Raw genomic sequence first — 20,830 nt, 5'->3', positions numbered from 1 at the left:
TGTGACCTAATATATGGTCTGTTTTTTTTTGGTTTTGTTTTGTTTAGGGAAAGTGAGGGGGGAAGAGGCAGAGGGGCAGAGGGAGAGAGAGAACCTTAAGCAGGCTGCACACCCAGGGTGGAGCCCGACGTGGGGCTTGATCTCACCACCCCAAGATCATGACCTGAACCCAAATCAAGAGTTGGACATTTAACCAACTGAGCCACCCAGGTGCCCCTATGATCTAATATATGGTCTATCATAGAGAGTATTCCAGGTACACTTGAGAAGAAAGTGTATTCTGCTGTTGTTGAGTGTAACACCCTGTGTTATGTCCATTACACGTCATTGGTTTATAGTGTTGTTATTTGTAGTTGGTTTGTAGTGTTGTTCAAGTCCTCTATTTCATTATTAATCTTTTGCGTGGTTCTTCTATCCATTACTGAAAGTATCCAAATATTTTTGTAGGACTATCTTTTTCTCCCTTCAATTCTGTCAATTTTTGTTTCATATATTGTTATTAGGTGTATGTATGTTTATAAACTTCTTGCTGTATCAAACTTTTTATTGATATATTTTGTCCTTCTTTGTTTCTTCTAACCTCTTTTGCTTAAAAGACTATTTTGTGTGACAATTAATATAAACACTTCAGCTCTCTTTTGGCTATTATGTGCATGGAATATATTTATTCATTGTTTTACTTACAATCTCTTTGTGTCCTTTTTATTTAAAGGAAGTCTCTTGTAGACAGCATATAGATGGATACTGTTTTCTTTTTTAATACAATCTGCCAATTTCTGCCTTTTTCTAAATTTTTTTTTAGAGACTTTATTTATTTATTTGACAGAGAGAGACAGTGAGAGCAGGAACACAAGCAGGGGGAGTGGGAAAGGGAGAAGCAGGCTTCCCGCCGAGCAGGGAGCCCGATGTGGGACTCAATCCCAGGACCCTGGGATCACGACCTGAGCCGAAGGCAGACGCTTAACGACTGAGCCACCCAGGTGCCCCAATTTCTGCCTTTTAATAGGGGAATTTAGTCCATTTACTTTGATGAGATTACTGATAAAAAAGGATTTATTTCTGTCATTTATCTGTTTTCTGTATGGCTTATATGTTCTTTGTTCCTCAATTCCTCCATTACTACCTTCTTATGTATCTAGTTGTTTACTTGTGTGTAACATTTTATTTGCTTTTTCTTTCCTTTTTTGTATTTTTTAAAGTTATTTTCTTAGTGGTTATCTTGGGGATTACAATTAACATCTTAAACTTATAACAACCTAATTTGAAGACTAACTTAGGTTCAATAATATACAAACATTCTCTTCCTATATCTCTGTTCCTTCCCATTTACATTGTTATTGTCACAGATAACCTCTCTACACATTTTATGCCCATTAACATAGGTTCATAGTCATAGTCATTGTTTCATGCATTGGTTCATTAAGTCATATAGAAAAAAAAGGAGTCACAAGTCACACAAAAAGTACAGTGAAACTGGTTTTTATATTTACCTATGTAGTTACCTTTACCAATGTCCCTTATCTGTTATTATGACTGTGTTTATGTCTAGGGTACTTTCATTTCAGCAAAAGGACTCCCTTTAGCATGCCTTGTAGGGCAGGTCTAATGAACTGGGAATGAATTCCCTTGGCTTCTGTTTATCTGGAAATGTCTTAATTTCCCCTTCATTCTTGAAGGATAGCTTTGCTGGCTATATAATTCTTGGTTGGCAAATTTTTCCTTTCAGGACTTTACATGTATCATCCTACTGACTCCTGGCCTCCACGGTTTCTGAAGAAAAATTAGCTGTTAATTTTATTGAAGATCACCTGTATGTGACAAGTTGTTCCTCTGTTGCAGGTTTTACAATTTTCTCTTTGTCTTTGGGTTTCCACATTTCCACAATGTGTCTCAGTGTGGGCTCTTTGGATTTATCTTTTTGAGAGTTCATTGAGATTTTTGAACGTCTGTGTTCATGTCTCTCCTAAGATTTGAGAAATTTTTAGCCATTATTTCTTCAAATATGGTTTATGTCCCTTTCTCCCTCTCTCCTTCTAGAACTCCTATAAATTTATGATGGCATGTTTGATGAGGCCCCCAAGTCCCTCAGATTCTGTTCACTTGCCCTCATTTTTAAAAATTTCTGCTTCTCAGACTAAATAATTTAATTGTTTTATCTTCAGGTTCACTGATCCTTTCTTCTGCCTTCTCCAAATCTGTTGTTGAACCCCTTTAGTGAGTTTTTTTTTTTTTTCATTTCAGTTATTGGACTTTTCAATCCCATAATTTCTGTTCGTTTCTATTGTTTAATAGATTTTTTTAGAGCAGTTTTGTGTTCACAGAAAAATTGAGTAGAAAGTACAGAGAGTTCCCATATGCCTCATACTCCCAAACATGCACAGCCTCCTATACTACCAGCATCCTGCAAAAAAGTGGTACATTTGTTACAATTGATGAATCTACATTAATACATCATTATCACCCAAAGTCCATAAGCTTACACTAATATTTACTTTTGGTGTTATACATTCTATGGGATTTCACAAATATGTATAAGGACACGTATCCACCATGATAGTATCAAACAGAATAGTTTCAGTGCCCTATAAAATCCTCTGCGTCCCACCTTTATCTCTCCCTCCCCAGGCCCCTGACAACCACGCATCTTTCTACTGTTTCTATAGTCCTGTCTTTTCTAGAATGTCATATAGCTGGATTCACACAGTAGACTTTTCAGTTTGGCTTCTTTCAGTTACTAATATGCATTTAAGATTCCTCCATGTGTTTTCATGGCTAATAACTCATTTCTTTTTAGTGTTGAATAAATTCCATTGTTTAGATGTACCATAGTTTATTTATCCATGTACCTACTGAAGGAAACCTTGTTTGCTTCCAAGTTTTGGTTCCTTCTTTAACCATTTCTATCTCTTTATTCATATTCTCATACATCATTCATGCATTGTTTGACTTCCCTCAGGTCTTTGTCCATGGTTTTCTTTAACATTCATTTAACATATTTAAGACAGTTGATTTAGCATCTTTGACTAATATTTCCAATGTCTAGACTTCTTCATGGATAATTTCTGTCAAATTCTTTTTTTTCTGTGAATGTGCCATATTTTCCTATTTCTTTGTATGTTTTGTAAGTTTTTTTGAGAACTGGACATTTTGAGTATTATGTTGTGGTAATTCTAGTTCTCTCATTCCTCAGGGACTGCTGTATCTTGCTTGTTGATGGCTGGAGTCCATGTGTGGCTTTTTCAAACTATTTTCGAAAGTTTGTATTTATTGCGTGTCACTGAAGTTTCTGTTCCTTTATCTCTGCAGTCAGCCAGTGACCTGACAAAGATTTCCTTAAAAGTCTGGTTCCCAAAAGTGGTGGAGAGCACTGTCTCTTTAAATCTTCCTGAAATGCTTGGGGCGCCTGGGTGGCTCAGTCAGTTAAGTGTCTGCCTTGGGCTCAGGTCATGATCTCAGGGTCTTGGGATCGAGCCCTACATCAGGCTCCCTGTTCAGTGGGGAGTCTGCTTCTCCCTCTCCCTCTGCTCCCCCACACCTGCTCATGCTCTCCCTCTCTCTCTCTCTCTCAAATAAATAAAGAAATAATCTTTAAAAAAATAAATAAATCCTCAGGGAAGCCACTTCAGCTGATGGGGGTTGAAACAATAGCCACCAAATTGTGTGCTAGCCTCTCACTGATCAAAAACAGCAAACAGCAGTCAGAGCCTACAATCCCAATATTTGGAAGACAAGGTCCTTACTGCCCATCTAGGTTCCAGCAAGTTGCACCAGCAATATGAGCAGCTGCTCCCACCGCTGCATAGGTGGGGCTGGAGACAGGAATGGTAGCCACCAGCATGAAATGGGTCGAAATGCACCAAAATTCCAAAAACTTACCAGTCTCTTCATCTAGCTTTTTCCTGGGTAAATCTGGAGTTTCAAAACAGTGCCTTCAGATGGTTGCTGCCATCAACAACTGTTAGGTGAAAAGGCAGATTCCTGGAGTTTCTACTCTACCATCTTCCCAGACATTGTTCTCACATCCCAGTTTTGATTTGAGATGTCCACTGGCTTCCCAAAAGAACTCTGTGGGTGACCTGCTTATTCTCAAGAAGGTTTTAGAATCTGCTCTTAATCTCTGGTCCTCCTAAACTTTATGATGGTGGGTCATGGCTTGTGAGAATTTATTGTGCCAGATGCCAGACTGGGTCTTTGAATCTGGAAGCTATATATCCTAGAAATCTGTTTTCTCTGGAGCTCCCATTAGTCAACCTTTGGACCTCCCGAAATAATTCCTTAATTTTCATATCTTTTTTCTCCTTATTTTCTGGGACATTTCTTCAACTACATCTTGCAACCCTCCTACCAATGTTTTTATTCTGGCTATTATATTTTTAATTTCTAATAATTCTTATGTATTATATGCATATTCTTTTTAAAAGACAGGGCACCATTCCTTTTCATAAATGTAAAAATTCTCCAATCCTTCTGAGGATATCAATTGTTGTTGGTGTCACCTTTTAGTTTTCTTCTCTTCTCTGCATAGTCTCTCTTGGCTCCCAGCATGTTCTTTCTGCTTGCTTTGTTTGAATTCTCTTTCATGTTGGGGGGGGGGGTGCTCCAATATCAGGTGACCCGTGGTTCTTGGTTCACAACTTAGACTGAGGCAGAAACAGCTGATTGGAAGTTCTGAGTAAACAAATGGGGTTGTTAATGTAGAAGCTTGGCTCTCAGATGGTCAAGCAGCAAACTTGGTCATTTTCTTGAGAGAATCTCCCAGTCAGTGTCTTTAGGTCATCTCCTTTGGATCAGTTTTCCCAGATTCTGCTGATTTCCTGCCAGCTACAGGACGGGGAAGGACACATTTTTTAAAACCTGACCACAGCACTCCCTAGGTTGTGTTTTGGAGAGAGTGGACTTTATAGCTACCCTCAACTATGCCTGAGAAGGCCCCTAATCTTTTGCTTGGGTTGTCAAGAGGCCGTTACCTGCCTGGGGATGGGCTTTGGCCGGGGTCAAGCCCTCTTTCATCGTTTTGCCTTCCCATCCCCCACTGTCAGAGATACTTGGTGCGTCCAATTCCGGAGACTTCCTAGGGTTCTGTGGCTCAAATCAGCTTCCTTCTCCCTGTGGGCATCGAAAGAGAGAGAGATCTTTAACTGAAATCAGTCCCAGTTCACATGCCTTCCATATCCCAAAATGTTGCTCACATCTGTCCCCTGCGGCAGTAACTTTTTTCCATTCTCTTTCTCTCTGAGGACAAATATCTTTTTCTTGTCCTTTTAGTAGGGTTTCAAGAGGGAAGGAAGATAAGCCCATGTGTTTAAGCTGCCGCATTAAACCAGAAGCCACTGGTCTTTTCTCAGCTTACTTTCATCAAAGAGTAAACAAACGGCCTTGAAAAATGTTTAAAAGGAGATGTTTTTGGTGAAGCTAATTTCATGAAATCAGGCAGAAAACTGTAGAAAAGGTGATGCATTCATATAATGGAAGACTCAGCGATACAAAACAAATGACTGATAGAGCTTCGACAGAGATGTGTCTCAGATATCTCATGGAGCCGACAAAACCAGACACGAAAGTTCAAGAATGGGCAATATTAACAAGCTACAGTGATAAAAATCAGAGTAGAAATTACCTCTGGAAGTAAGTATCAGATGGGAGGAGATCCAAGGGAGTCTCCAGGGTGCAAGAAATATTTATACCTTGTACCTTGATGTGGGTTGTAGTGACACAAGTGTATACATATGGAAAAATTCATCAAGATGTACACTTCAGATTTGTGCACTTTACACACATCATGTGTGTCTCATATCTCAGTAAAAAAGAAAACGGGAAGGAAATAGACATTTATTGAATGCTGCTGTATGCTAGGCACTGGCTAGATCTGCCTTTTTTTTTTTTTAATTATTCACTTAATGAGCACCAACTCTGTCCTGGGCACTTTCTAGGTTCTGAGGACCCAGAGTGAAGAAAAAAGTTAAGAGTTCTTGCCTGCAGGATGCTCACAGTTAATGGGGGAGACAGTATCTAATAGTCACACTTATAAAAGTGAAGTGAAAACAGTAACAAGTGAAGGGCACACCACTGCTCAGAAAAAAGGGCATGTTGTAATCTGAGGAGAGAATCAGGATTTTCTGAGGAAATGAAATTGAAACAGTGGTCTAAAGGATCAGGAGAAAATACCAGTGGAGGAGCAGGGAAGAAGAGCATTTTATGCAAAAGGAACAGCATTTTGTGCAAAGGTACTGTGGTAGAATGAGGCACATTAAAGAGGGCAAAGAACAGGACTGAGAAGGGCACAGATGTGAGAGGGGGAGCCTCAGAACAGCCATTTCACAAATGGAGAAACTGAGGCTCAAGGAAGTGAGATGGCTGTTGCAGGTCACCCAGCATGTGCAGCTGGGGTTGGAAGCTAGCTTTGTCTGGTTCCCCTCTGTTTGCTGAGACAGAGGGTAGGAATGTGAGTGGGAGTGACTGTCTGGCTTCTGACCTACAGCAGGGTGCCAGCTACCCTCATGCTCCCTGCCTCTCAGCTCCACAGGGCCCGTGAAGGGGATGGCCATGGAGCCCTGCCCTGAAGAACAGTACTGGGATCCCCTGCTGAACGTCTGCCTCTCCTGCAAACCCATTTGCAGCCATCAGATTCCACGTACCTGCGCAGCATTCTGCAGTGAGTTCTGGGCCCTGAGCCCCATGGGCTGGATCACCCCTTCTTTCTCCTCAGAGGTCCCTCAGTCCCCATTGCACTTGGGTGGTTGAGAAGGAGGTGGTTAAAGGAGATGTACAATGTGGCACACTTTCACTCTTCAGTCTTTCTGTTCTGGCCATGCTGGCCTCCTTGCAGTTTCTTGAACATGCTGTTTTTTCCTGCCTCAGGGTGTTTGCACATGTTCTACCTTATGGTTGGAATGCAGATCCCTGTTATAGTTCCCTCAGCTCCCTCCTACTCAACCTTCAGGTCTGAAGCCAAATGTCAAGAGGTCCTATCTGACTACCCAATAGAAATGAGGACCTTCTTTGTCCTTCTCTGTTCTAATTTTCTTTTGAAACTTTTTATTATAGGAATTATCACAGAGAGGATAAAACAATAAATTCCTATCTACCCATCATTAGCATTAAAAATTGTGCCTTTTTATTCCCCAGGCATTTTTTTGCTTGTGTATTTTATTTTATTTTATTTTAAAGATTGTATTTCTTTGAGAGAGGGCAAGAGAGCACAGAGGGAGTCGGAGAGGGAGAAGCAGACCCCCTGCTGAGCAGAGAGCATGATGCAGGTGGGGCTCGATCCCAGGACCCCAGGATCATGACCTGAGCCGAAGGCAGACACTTAACTGACTGAGAGTGTCTCCACTATCCATTAATGAAGTAGAATATTCATTGTATCACTCCACAAATATTCACGGAACTCTCTAGCTCCTTGAAAATAGGAAATTGACATGATCCTTCAAGGGGGTTATCATCTAATGGGAGAAATAACTACCTTTCAAGGCAGAAAGATAAAGTACCATAAAATGCTACTGTTGGGAGATACCACCTCTGGCTGATGGGTTGGGGAGTAGGGAGGTATTCCTGGAGTAAATGCCACCTGAGATAAATTGTTAAGAGTTTGTAGATGTGGCGGCGGGGGGCAGGGGAGGGCACTCCTGGAAGAAGGACCAGTGTGGGCAAAGTCATGGAGGTGAAAAAAACACAACAGGAAATATCAAGGTCCAGAAGGGAAGTTTATGAGGTTGGGCAGGGAGGGTTGGTGGTCTGGGAAGCTCAGACACCACCTGCAGCAGCCACATTGGGGGCCTGAGGAGGGGAGGAGGTCACACATAAAATGGTAGGAACACCATTGTCATCCCATCAACTCCTTCTTATGAGTGGCAGTGGCAGGGGTCTTACGTGGCTTAGTGTAACTCCAGGGCAGTGCCAGGGCAAGAAGAGGTCACTGATCCCATCTGAGTCTTCTCTGAGTTCCCAGTTCCACCATCTTCCTGGTCTTTTCCTTTACTCTTTCAAGGACGTAAGAGTTGGTGTGTGTGTGTGTGTGTGTGTGTGTGTGTGTGTGTGTTGCAAAGAGGCACAAATGAATATTCTACTTAAACCTTCTATTAATCCAGCATTTATTTAGTATGTGTCAGACACTGTGCCAGGAACTTCAAATCCTCATAGCAAATTTAAGAAGTCAACATTATTGTTACCTTTGTCTTGGAAATGTGGGAACTGAGGCATGGAGAGGCCAAGACCCCACAACCTGCAAGTGGTAGACTAGGGAGGCTCTCAAATCTCTTTGGCCTTGAAGTCTGTGTTCTTACCCTCTATCTTGCACAGCCTCTGAGATGTGCCCTTAAAATAACCCTGTGTGAGTCACATTTTCATATAAATAGAATCTTGTTTTAAAGACAAGGGAAGCCCTGTGAAAGTATAGATTTCTGTTATGCACTCAAAATTGCTCTCTTAAAGCAAGTGTGATTGGGCTTTAGTTTACTTGATTTCTGTTCCTTGGAACCGATGCCTGTTTAAGCTCTTATAATTCTCATTAAGACAGAAGAAACACTATTAGCTTGAGCTTTCCCATCTTCCTTCCAACGCCCTCCCTCAACCTGCCAACATGGTTGCTGGCTTCCTCCTCCAATCCTTATGTTAATATGAAATATGTTTTTCCTTTATGAAGTTTGAAAAATACAAGTGAAGAACTTATGTGATGATGTAACAACCTAGATTTCGATTTTAAAAGATAACTAGAAAACTCTTATATGTTTAGAAACTAAGAAATGCACTTTCAAATAATCTATAGGTCAAAGAAGAAGTAATAATGAAAAGTGAAAAACATTGTAAAGTAGATATAGGAAAAATACTACATATCAAAGTATATATTGCAGCTAAAACAGTACTTAGAGGACAATGTATAGCCTTCCATTTACCTATTGGGAAAGGACTTGCATTACTCTGCAATTGCTTTGGGGGAATTGAATTGTGATTTTTTTAAACTGTGATGCCCTTGAAGACCAGCTTCACAGGGCCTGCAGGTCTCTGTCACCCAGTAACATCACTCATTTCTGTCTCCCAGAGGCACTCAGTTGCCGCAAAGAGCAAGGCAGGTACTATGATCAGCTCCTGAGGGATTGCATCAGCTGTGCCTCCATCTGTGGACGTCACCCCAAGCAATGCACATACTTCTGTGAGAACAAGTTCAGGAGCCATGTGAACCTCCCACCAGAGCTCAAGAGACAGCGGGCTGGGGACGCTGAAACCAGGTCAGACGACTTGGGAAGGTACCAGGGAACAGAGCACAGAGGCTCGGAGACAGGTCCAGGTAAGTCCTCTGAGGTTGGCCTGATGGTGTCTGAGGGCCACAGTGGGCAGAGGGCCAGGTGCCAGGACTAGATAAGGAGGGTCTACAAAGCAGGAAGTCCAGAGTCCGGGCAAATGGCCAGAAGACAGGGGAGGGTTTTCACAGGATAGAACGAAATTTTAGGCAAAATATTTAGAAGTCTGTGGGTGAGAAGGACGCAGGAGGAAAAGAAGAAAAAAGAAAATCTGATCATTGAGAGCCTTATAATGGAGGCTAAATGAGTTCTTAAAACACAGAGCAGCAGGTAACCAGCAGAGCTGACCATGTGAGCAAGATCTCTGATTCCATTTAGAGACAATGGGGACTTCCAAAGAATGAGAAGGAAAAAAGTATTACAAAACAACTGATGGTGGGGGTTGGCCACCTGGGACATGGTGAGAAGGCTCCCTGGAACTGGTCATCTACTAAGTGCCAACCATTGAAAGTGTCTAATTATCCTCCCAGAAAACACCTCGTGGCTTACCTACCCTGCTCTGCAGTGTCAGAAAGGATGGAGTGGAGGAGAAATGCCATGCGGACCCGTAAACACTTGAGATAGTTACACTGCTCTTGGTCTGTCAGTGGAGAGACAATAGGCCTGAAGCTCCTGGAGGACTGACTGGTTTCTGTCCTCTGTTGTGACTTTCCTCACAATGACATCATTTCCATGGCGCCAGATCCTAGTGCCAAGAAACCAAAGGGCAGGCATTGTGTGCCCTGATACTGGAGGTTGCCCAGCCCCAAGTTCTACTTGGTTAGACTGTTGTCTTTTACTCTTTTCTGTCCTCTTGTCAGTGAGCTGTTGCTGTGTAACAAATAGTCCCAAAACTCAGTGGCTTATTATTCTTACATCTTTGGGTTTTGCCTGGGGTTAGCTGTGTTCTGCTGGCTCAGCTAGAGGTGGCTCCACTCCATGTGTCTCTCCTCCTCTTCCCGGGACCAGGCATGTCCTTCTCATGATGATGGCAGGAGTGTAAGAGGTAGAAGTACACAAGGCCTCGTGTTGCCAGGCTGGGGACATGCACTACATCTGCACTGGTGCATGCTATTCCTCAAGTTGCAAAGCCAGTCAGATTCAAGGCTGGGGAAACAGATGCGGGAGGAGAGACAAAGAATTCGTAGTGTTGGTGAGTCTGTGGCCGATTGTAATCTAGCACAGTCTCTCTCTCATGAGAAATACTGATTCACATGCAGAGGGGCATGGATACAGAGGGAGGGAGGCACAGAACCATGACGTGGGGATGGGCGGGGCACACCTGCTCCTCCAGCGTCTAGTGACCCATATGTCCAACCTGCAGCTGGCGATGTATTTGCGTTCTTCTAGCCAAACCCAGAACTTTCTCACTTTTGATGCAATAGGGTCCCCTTCAGATCAATACTACCCATTTTATGGATCTAGAAACTGAGTCTCAAAATTTAGAGTGAGTTTCTGAGACTTGTGCAATGAGCGCATGAGCAATGCTGAGCTGGGATTCAGGCCAAGTCTCTGGGTCCCAAAGTTTATCCATTCTGCAAGAGCAAAACTCCCAGAGTGGCATTCATGGGATTGTTGTCACTTCCTGAGGGTAACCTGCTGCCCGTGGGACAAGATTAGCTATTCCTGCTTATGACTCCCAGCCAAGCCTCACCCCTGGAGGGCACTGGGTGGAATCTGGGAGCTTCATGTTGGCTCCAGGAACATATCCCTCAGAATGTGTGGATGCAAGTGTGTAGGGACATGCTGGGGAGTCAGTGGGGTCCATGTGCAGGTCATGCCTGACCCTGTAGCATCAGCTGTGCCACTAGCCGGGGACACCACACACTCTCCCAGGAATTCAGTGGCTTAATGACTATCTTGCTGTGGCCTGAGACTCCCCAGAGGTCTGGGGTTTCGGTCCATTCTGCTCTCTCGTCTGACACCTGGGTGTGCTGATGGGGCAGGAGCTGTGCTTGGTGTGGATTATAAGCAGGAAGTACCAGGGCTACACACCGGGAGGGCCAGGGGTGGACCTGTTTGAGAGCATGGACTGGAGGACGCCATGGGACCAGGCTGTCTCCAGCTGCGGCCAGTGGTGGAGCTGATGGGATCCATTCCCCTTGTGGCTCCCCAGATCCTGCCATCCCCCTACGAAGTCCGCATCCCTGCCAGACCCCCACCTCAACCCTACTCCAGCTCTTCTTGCAGTCCTTCCAGACTGTCATTCCTTCACTGACACGTAACCGTGAGGGCTTGCTGTGCGTGGGCGAGGTGGCAAGACCAGGCAAATCCTGTCCCTGACCCCACAGAAGTCACAGTCTAATGGGAGAGACAGACAATGCACAAGACTCAAGCAAATGACAAATCAGTCTCCGGGCATGGTGGCAACGTAATGCAGCCAGGGGTGCGATGGGGGGCAAGGCAGTCTTCTCGGAGGAGGGGCCTTTGAGGCAGACTGGAGTAATGGTGCAGGCTGTGGAGCCAGACCCTGGTTCCATCCCTCACTAACTGTGTGAGCTTGAGCAAATTACTTAACCTCTCTGAGCCTTGGTCCTGTCCTGGGTTGGCCGTGTTAGCTTTCTGCAGCTGCTGTAACACCATGCCACACACTGGGGAGCCTAAAACCACACAAATGTCCTCGCTCACCACTCTGGAGCCCGGAAGGATGATATCCAGGTGTCCAGAGCTCTGGGGAGCATCTCACTGGGGAACCTGGATTTCGTGGGCCTACGGGGTGGCAGTTGTGTTTCCAAGAATGAAAAAGATGCCCCAGGGACCCAGGACGTGTGTGCAGAAAAGGATGGAGAGGGAAGTTCTACGGGGTAGGGAGCAGGGGACTCTGCCTCTGAGGGGTCATAGAGGGTCCCCCAGAAACACTGGAAAGGAGCCGTCGGCGAGATCAGAGCAGAACCCAGAGGACTGTGTGTCCACAAAGGCAAACAAGGAGGAACATTCTGGAAGGAGTAGGTCACAGCGCAGAGAAGGTTGCAGATGCAAAGAGGCCAGAGGACCCTCTGAAGGGCAGTTTTCAGGTGTCGGTAGGTGGAGGCATCCTTGACCTGAGGAAATGCCGGGGGGCAAGGCAGGGAGCCCCTCTCTCACTCTTCCTGAGGCCAAGAAGCCAGGCCTCTCGCTCTCCGTCTCCCGCTTAGCCTCATCCTTTATCAGGCCTTTAGCATCCCCTAGTCCGGTTTAACCTAATTGCACCAGATGGGGAGGCACAGAGGCAGAGTGGGGGGCCCGGAAGCACAGACTGCCCTCCAGGGCCCCCCGTTTTCACTGAACAGTGTAGGGTGTTGGGGCCGGGGGCGCAGAGTCCCACCATGAAGATCACAGGCAGGGGGGCTGAAGGCCTAGCAGGTGAGGGCGTGGAGGGGCCGGCTGGCAGCAGCGTCCTACATGGTGGGGGAGCTCCGAGCTGTGGGGTACACGCACCCAGGGAAAAAAGCACCGGCTTGGCAAATGGGAAGCATGACAGGCCTTTAAGGAAGAGAAACCCAGTGGCCGAGATTAATCAATCTGCAGGTCATGTGTGCAGGGTGGGAAACGGCCTTGTTCTCACTGGGGTCACGTCCATGGAAGCCGGCCGTCAGCATTTCGGGGCTGGGGGCGGACACCACGTCTGTCTTGGGAGTTGCTCAAGGCTTCCTTGTGTGCGGGAACTGAACCGAGACAGGGCGGCCCTGGCGTTGGTCTTCAAAACCAGGCTGACAAGGGAGGGGAGGGACGGGCCGGGGCTGGAGGGGGCCCCGGGGTGAAGGGGGCTTCCGTCGTTAACCGGAGCCACTTGAGCAAAGGGAAAGGCCAGGGGGTCTGATCCGGGGCCAGGGAGAGGGGCCGAACGGGAGCAGGGGTGAGGCTGTGCAGGAGTCATCCCCCCTGCCGTCCTGCCCTCCCACCAGCAGGATGGAGGTTTGCTCTCAGAAGTGGTGGCACCAGACAGAACGGGACACTGGGATCCCAGGCCCTGATGGGGGTAGAGCAGGGGGAGCGAATTCTACCGGCTAGACCTGGCAGCGACTGTTCACGGCTGGTCCCCAAAGAGCCGCCTCCACGCAGCCTGCGCCTCACATTAGGGCTGGGCCGGGCCTCCCCGACACCAGTAGGAGGCAGCAGAAGGCCTGGGAGCCCTTGCTTCTGCTCTGCGGGGCGCCCCGCGGCCACTGCGTGAGAAGGCCAGCTGCACCCCCATCCTTTCCCAAACTCGTCTCCCAAAACGGCAGCCACGTGTCACACCCACAAGCACACACGGACCCCGTGGGGGCGGGAAAGGCCCACAGATACGGACATGTGCAGGCCCCCCAGGGAGCCGAGAGTGAGGCTCACACTCACTGCAGGAAACCCCTTCTCAAGGTGAACATTCGGCCCAGGGTCACCACACGTGCAGGGAAGGAGGGAAAACGCAGAGTCCCGGAGGCTGGCCAGGTGGTCCCCGTGGACGGGGCCCACCAGCCGTGCACCAGAGTCTTCCGAGAAAGAGGAGGAACAGAAATCCTCCAGAGTGTGGCGTCCTACAACGGCCACCCCAGCCTCCCTCCTTCCTACGGACAGACTCCCTGCAGGCTGAGCTGGGGAAGCGTGGGGACACTTGGGGACCTGCGGCATCAGTGTCCCCCCACCCCCACCCCCGGGCCTACCTGCCTCACATCCATTTACATGCACTACCTCGCAGATGCCAAACAATGCTGACAGGCATCTCATTCCCCATTTTACAGATGAGGAGACTGAGGGCTGAGGAAGCTGAGTACAATGTCCAAAGCCTCCTTCAACCCAAGCAGTGTGGCTGCAGGGCCCCCAGCTGAGCGGTGCCATCTGGATTCCTGGCCCGCAAAGGCCCCTTTCTCTGCCCCTAAGTGACGAGTCATAACCCTGAGCACCTGGCCAGCCTGGGCCTGATCCAGGGACCGCAGCAGTCTGGGGAAATTCTATTTTTAGATGTGAGATGGCTTTGAAGACAGTAAAACAAAACAAAAACAAAAACCAGCCTGGAAACAAACCGTCCCCCGTGGCTGGGGCCAGTCTCGCTCCCAAGCCGCCGGAAGCCTTGTGCGGTGCCCTCTGGTAGTGGTTCTTGGGAACTGCACCTGCACGGGGTTCTTCCCAGGACTTCATCTTCAGACAAGCACAGAGAACGCATCCCTTTTTCTCACAAGACTTTGTGACTGTGCCCCTTTGCTCCCGGGGTCAGCAGACAGAGAAGTACGGGGCAAGGCCTCTCCGATCTGCGGAGGCTGGGTCACCGAGGGCCCACAGAAGGCGACTTCTGAGGTCATGACCCAAGAGACCTTCGTGATCCACCAAAGGAGAGCTGAGAAGGGCAGATACCCTCCACCCCCAGGAGAGTCTTGGCGCTCACTGCTGCCAGACTCGTGCAGGGCCCATTCGGGTGGTGCAGAAAGCCGCGGGGGACAGCTGTCCCGTTAGTGGGCGCGCCAGCTGCTGGGGCTCAATGACCCCTCCGCCCCCGTCCCCGCCCCCGCCCCGGTCCTTCTGGTGGGCCTTTTAGGAGGCTCTTTGGACGTGTGCGTCGTCGTGAGCAGAGCAGCTTCAAGCTGTTTTCCTGTTTTGAATAGATGACACAGACAAATCATTTAAAAAACAAAAAGAAGAGGGGTGCCTGGGTGGTTCAGTCGGTTGAGCGTCCGACACTTGGTCACAGCTCAGGTGTTGATCTCAGGGTCGTGAGATCGAGCCCCGCGTTGGGCTCTGCGCCGGGTGTAGAACCTACTTTCCCACCTTTCCTTATCTAAGGCACATCTACAGCTCCTTATGTGGTTCACACCACGGCTGTCATCCAGAGTGCGCACCCCCCGCTTTCGCTGCCTACCTCCTGGGGTTTGGTCCGTCGTGGGCCGACCCAGCTTCTGCTACTCTGAACAAGGCTTCAGTGAGCGCCTGTGTCTGTGTGGGTGGGACATGGCCTGGACGGGAAGTCAGCGAATCCACGGACATCAGGAAAGTGTGGTTTTCATCTTGGTAGCTGGTTCCAAATGGCCCTGAAACTATTCTCCCCACACCCCGGCCCAAACGAGGTACTCTCGTGAGACAGGTGGGACAGGACGCTGTACTTTAATCTGCACTCCCCTTCCTGGTTCCAGGGGCTCTGTAAAGCAGGTACCAGGGGCAGGTCACCAGCACGAGCTACACAGGAAACGTCAGGTCACTGGTCCGGGCAGAGGGGCAAAGAGCAGCTGGGACAAGCCCCTCACCCCCTCAGGAGTGCAGTCTGGTTGTTTACTGTAGCTTCCAAAAGCCACCGAAAACTTAGTGGCCTACAAATAACCCCTTTGTTATCTTGCTTGGTTCTCTGGGTTGCTGGGCTCCGCTCGCAGGTCTGGTGTCTGCTTGGGGTCTCTGCACAGCATCAGGCAGATGGTGTGGGGGGATGGGGTCACTTGGAGGTTTGGCTCTGATTCCGGGATGGCTGGGCCCCGCTCCTCCCTCAGTCTCAGGGCCCACCCCTCTCCACGTGGCCTCTCAGCTGGCCTTCTCACGCGGTGGCCCCGGGGCGCCCCGGAGAGCAGAAGCAAGGGCTCCCAGGCCTTCTGCTGCCTCCTACGGGTGTCGGGGAGGCCCGGCCCAGCCCTAACGTGAGGCGCAGGCTGCGTGGAGGCGGCTCTTTGGGGACCAGCCGTGAACAGTCGCTGCCAGGTCTAGCCGGTAGAATTCGCGCCGAGAACATCTGAAATATGTAGATGGTTAGACTGTCTCCTTGAATCTACACGGCAGTTCATTTGTACTTAGCAATCTGGCGGCCGGGCATTCCGTCCCTGATGTGAATGAAGGCCGCCGGCCCCTCCCCTGTGGATCCAGCCGTACCTTGTCATTTTATTCCAGAGGCAGGGAGGAGTAGGTAGGCAGATGGAAAGGCCTGGCAATTGGGAAATGGGAAGAGTTGCCCAGCTCGGCCCTATGCCCTGCTGCTCTTCCCTCTGAGGGCCTCAGTCTTCAGATCTGTAGCACCAGCGTATGGTGCCCACTGAGGGTTCTTTGCTTCCCTCTTCTCTGGGCCTCCCTGAGCTCCGGGCCAGGGCCACGAAGGACAGCACCGCCCAGAGCACCCGGTCTCCCTCTGTAAACGTCAGGGTGGCACCTGCCAGCTCGGTCACTTTATAAAACTCATGACTCTGAGGAGCGTGTCGGGGGCGGTGTCCCTCTCATTGCCTCTGTGAGGCCAGCCCTGAGCACTGGCCCGGAGTCCATCACACCTGCTCCCCGCAACAGTTGCGACTGGGAACAGCGTGACTTGGAATCTGTTTTGTCACCTGCAAAATGGAGTGTCCAATGGTGCAGCCCCCGTGGAAAACAGTCTGGAGGTTTCTCAAAAAGTGACACAGACCATTACCATCTGACCCAGAGATTCCACTCCTAGGCTTCAGCAGAAAACCGAAAACATGTGTCCACACGAAACCTTGTCCGCAAATGGTCACGGCAGCCTTATGCACAACAGCAAAGCGTGGCAACAGCCCAAATGTCCATGGGCAGATGAACAGAGGAGCATGGGTTATGACCCTACAATGGAACATTAGCCGGCCACAGAAACGAGCAAAGTCCTGACCCGCAGGACAGTGTGGATCAACCTTGAAATCACGCTCAGCGAAAGAAGCCAGACACAAAGCGCCACATACTGTATGACTGCATTCATAGGGAAGGTCCGCAATAGGCAGACCCACAGAGACAGAGCGGGGGATTGGTGGAGTGGTGCCAGGGGCTGGGGCAAGGGACATGCAGAGTGACTGCTAGTGAGTACACGGGTGAGGGAAATGTCTTCCAATCAGATGGCAGTGACGTTTGCACAACCTTGTGAATATACGCAAACCCACTGAGTTTCACACTTTAGAATGAGGAATGTGACAGCATGTGAGTTCTACCTCAATATCTAAAGGCGGGGTAGTCAATCCGCCTTCACAGGAGCAGGGGAATTATGGGAGACGCTCCCCAAAGTGCGTGCATGTATAAAGGCTCCGTGGGTGGTCCACATCATCAGTATATTGCATGTGCCCCTCTGTCCTTCCACCTGGTGCCTCGGGGGTGCCCCGATTCTAGGGACCAGGAAAAACGTCAAGGGGAGGGCTTTGGCTCAGGGCTGAGTCTTCCTCTCGCATCCAAACCAGAGGTTCGAGGCCCTGACAAGTGGAGTGACCAGCACCCCCGTTCCCCAGGGCCCTCCTGCTTTGCTCTCCCAGACTCAGTAGCAACTGTACCTGTGTCACTCTCCAAGTATGCTTCCCCAGGAAGGACCCCTCTTGGAGGAAGGTCCAGGTCAGAACAGAGACAGCTTCCCAGGATTTCTGTCTGTTCATTTATCCATCCACCTCTGGTACTGTCCCAACCTACATCCTATGGCAAGAGCAGACGGCAACAAGGGCCAGCTCCAGAGGTGTCCAGTGCTGAGCTCTTGGGAGACATTGCTACCCACCTGGGGTAAAGGGGGCTGATTTCCCCCAAAGTCCAGAGAAGAGTCCACAGCAGCCAAGCCTCAGGGTGAGGAAGGGAACCATCTTGGCTCGACAGCCCGCTGGGACTGGGGGCTCCGCCCTCCCAGGGAGCATGGGAATGGCCACGTGGCTTGCTTGGGCCCAATGAGGGAAAAGAAGGAGGAGGGGACACTTCAGAGGAGGGCCCTGGACAATGAAGGGCCCCTCCGGATCTCAGGGCCTCACGTCTGTTTTGGGGCGCCCCCAGGGCTGAAGCTGAGCGCGGACCAGTTGGCCCTGGTCTACAGCACGCTGGGGCTGTGCCTCTGCGCAATAATCTGCTGCTTCCTCCTGGCCGTCGCCTGCTTCCTCAAGAGGAGAGGGGACCCATTCTCCTGCCAGCCCTCCGCAGCACCATGTCGGACCCAGGCCAAGTCTTCCAAGGGTGAGCGAGAAACGGGCCCTCATACTCCCATGGCTTGCTGGACAAGCTGTGGGCCATCCCCCTGTCCTGGCACTGGTCCTGCTGCCAAAGGGAAAGAGCATGTTGCCAGCCCTATCTGAGAAGGGGCGGGGCGGGGGGGGGCACATCCCTTCAGTACTGTTTATGTCTTGGTGAAATGAGGTTCAACATCAAGACAAGAGGTGGAGCACCTGACGAGGGTGGGTGTAGGGTGATGGCCAGGGGGTTGGCAGGGACGCAGGGCTTCCAGGGCCGAAACCTGGAGGAGGCGGTCCCCTTAGGGGCTGCGGCGGGGGGGGGGGGGGGGGGGGTGCGGGCGGGGGGGGGTGCGGGCGGGGGGTGTCAGCCAAGGTGTGAAAGCCTGCTCCTGGACAGGCTCCGTAGCACAAGAGAGGCGCCAGGAGGGGGCGCTGCCCGTGGGGGCGCGGGCAGGCAGGGCAGTTTACCGTCTGCGGGAACCCGACAACCTGGCCGCCTGTCCCCTCGGTGCAGGGCGGTTGAGGAGGGGTCGGGGCCAAGGCCAACGCCGTCGCCCTCTCCCCTTCCCGCAGATCACTGTATGGAAGCTGGAAGCGCCGCGGGCACGCCACCAGAGCCGGTGGAGACGTGCAGCTTCTGCTTCCCAGAGCGCAGGCAGCCCACCCAGGAGAGCGCGGGCGCGCCCGGGACCCCCGATGCCGCGCCTTCGGGGAGGTGGGGACGCCTCGGCCTGACGGCGACCGCACAGGCCTGCGCCCGCGCCCCCGACGGCGGCCTTGAGGTCCTGTGCGCGCCCGCCGAGGAGGGAGGCCCCGCCGCGTGACCTGGGGGAAGGGTGAGTCCGGGAGAGGGATAGGGGGTGGAGAGGTGGAGAGGGAGGGAGACAGATGGGGAGGGAAGTGGGGAGGGTGGGAGAGAGGTGAGGAGGGGGGAGAGAGGTGGGGAGGGAGGGAGAGAAGTGGGGAGGAGGGAAGAGAAAGGGGGAGAGCTGGAGGGAGAGACGTGCCGGGGAAGGAGGCCGGTCACGTCTTTCTGCCACGTCTCCACTGCAGGTCACCATCACCTACACACCTGCAGTGACGTCATCACGCCTGCTGGACACAGCCCCCAAGAGCCCTTCTTTAGAAATAAAACCTTCCCCGGCTGCCCACTCCTCCCTATCCCTGGTTTTGGTCGCGTCTCCCCTGTGATGCCTCTGGACGTCCCACCTCTCCCGCTGCCTCCCTGGGCTCAAGGCTCCACCAGGAGGCAGCTGCCTGGTTTCTGAGGACCTGCAAGTTGACCGCCCCACCAGGCTCTGGACCCACGGAGCTTGTTGACCTGTGCCGGGTGGGAAGCAGCGGTACACAGTGGGGCCCTGCAGCCCGCTTTCATTTAAGACGGAAAGCCAGAGTTGGGGGACGCCGGTGGGGGTCCTACAGGAGGGCTGGGCTCACCTGCATTTGTTTTACAAAACAATTTCTCCACGGAGCCTCCTTAGGCATGGTGCAGCACGGGGAAGCACAGTGCAACTGCGTGTGTGCATGTGTGTGCACATGTGTGTGTGGGGGGCATGGGGTGCACAGGAAGGGGCAGGCTGAGCCCAGGGCACCCAGCCGTTCTGAAAGCCCGAGGCTCTTTGCCTGGCCCCCAGCAGGAGTGGTCTCCTTTGCACACACCTTTGGCCCTGTCTAGCCACCAACCTGCACTGTTAGTGGCTTAAGATTCTTCTATTAAGCCCCTTTTTCTTCTAAGCCCTACTCTAACCACATGCTAAATTTTATGAGTGATAACACTAAGCAGTAATATCTGAGCATCCACACATTTGATATTTCTATTTTTAGTGGCATCGAAATCCATATTTTTATTTTATTTATTTATTTATTTATTTATTTTAAAGATTTTATTTGTTTATTTGAGACAGAGAGAATGAGAGAGAGAGAGAGAGCACGAGAGGGAAGAGGGTCAGATGGAGAAGCAGACTCCCCGCTTCAGCAGGGAGCCCGATGCGGGACTCGATCCCGGGACTCCAGGATCATGACCTGAGCTGAAGGCAGTCACCCCACCAACTGAGCCGCCCAGGCGCCCGAAATCCATATTTTAGTCGCACTTAAAATGCATAATGATTCTTAGAAGCATTTACACAGTAGGGTAAATCCATGAGTAAGGGAAATAAAATGATTTCATCCTGTGCCACTCAAGATTACCTTGCACAGCTACACATTTCAGAGGTTCACGTAACACACTTTGGGAGGTGTAGACGGGATGCCTGATGTGTCATCTGTCCACCCTCGGCCGGCTAACAGGCTGTCTCGGTTTCCTGGGGTTGCTGTAACAAAGGGTGGTTTAAAGGACAGAAAGTCACTGTCCCCTGCTTCTCAAGGTGTGCCATCTGAAGTCAAGGTGCGAGCAGCTGCCTCCTTCTGAGGGCCCTGAGGAACGATCTGCTCCAGGCCGCTCCGCTCAGCCTGCGTCTTCTCTCCCTCTGAGTCTGGGGCCTATTTATGTCCTTTACATAAGGACACCAGTCCTATTGGATCAGGGCCGCCCCCCCCCCCCCCCCCCGTGCCTCATTTAACTCAAATCACCTCTGTAAAGACTCGGTGTCCAAATAAGGTCACAGTCCGGGGAGCTGAGGCTTAGGGTTTAACACGGGAATTTGGGGCTTCTAAAGTGTGTCTGCCGAAGACTCATGTCCGATCTGTCACTCAGTCGGCCCCACATGGCAAATGGCA

The 20,830-nt window shown here is 50.3% G+C and overlaps 1 protein-coding gene across 2 annotated transcripts in view; it reads left to right on the top strand.

The window, feature by feature from the left end:
- Positions 1-20,585, top strand: part of TNFRSF13B (TNF receptor superfamily member 13B) — a 34,168-nt gene extending 13,583 nt beyond the window's left edge. The window contains exons 1-6 of one of the 2 annotated variants that reach the window (XM_028089458.2): positions 6,155-6,224; positions 6,516-6,652; positions 9,038-9,283; positions 17,943-18,119; positions 18,689-18,951; positions 19,169-20,585. In XM_028089458.2, the coding sequence (XP_027945259.1) occupies positions 6,196-6,224; positions 6,516-6,652; positions 9,038-9,283; positions 17,943-18,119; positions 18,689-18,939 (840 nt within the window). In that variant the 5' untranslated portion in view covers positions 6,155-6,195 and the 3' untranslated portion in view covers positions 18,940-18,951; positions 19,169-20,585. Of the gene's footprint in view, positions 1-6,154; positions 6,225-6,515; positions 6,653-9,037; positions 9,284-17,942; positions 18,120-18,688; positions 18,952-19,168 lie in introns of those variants that run through there. The other variant, XM_028089459.2, reaches the window with a different exon arrangement.
- The last annotated feature ends 245 nt before the right edge of the window (positions 20,586-20,830 follow it).

This window comes from Eumetopias jubatus, unplaced genomic scaffold (genome assembly GCF_037043125.1).
Source record: "Eumetopias jubatus isolate StellerSeaLion01/CBP00866 unplaced genomic scaffold, mEumJub1_p1.0 scaffold_10, whole genome shotgun sequence".
NCBI classification, from domain to species: Eukaryota; Metazoa; Chordata; class Mammalia; order Carnivora; family Otariidae; genus Eumetopias; species Eumetopias jubatus.
Note: the sequence above shows the minus strand (reverse complement) of the source record. Positions and strands in the feature narration are given on the sequence as shown.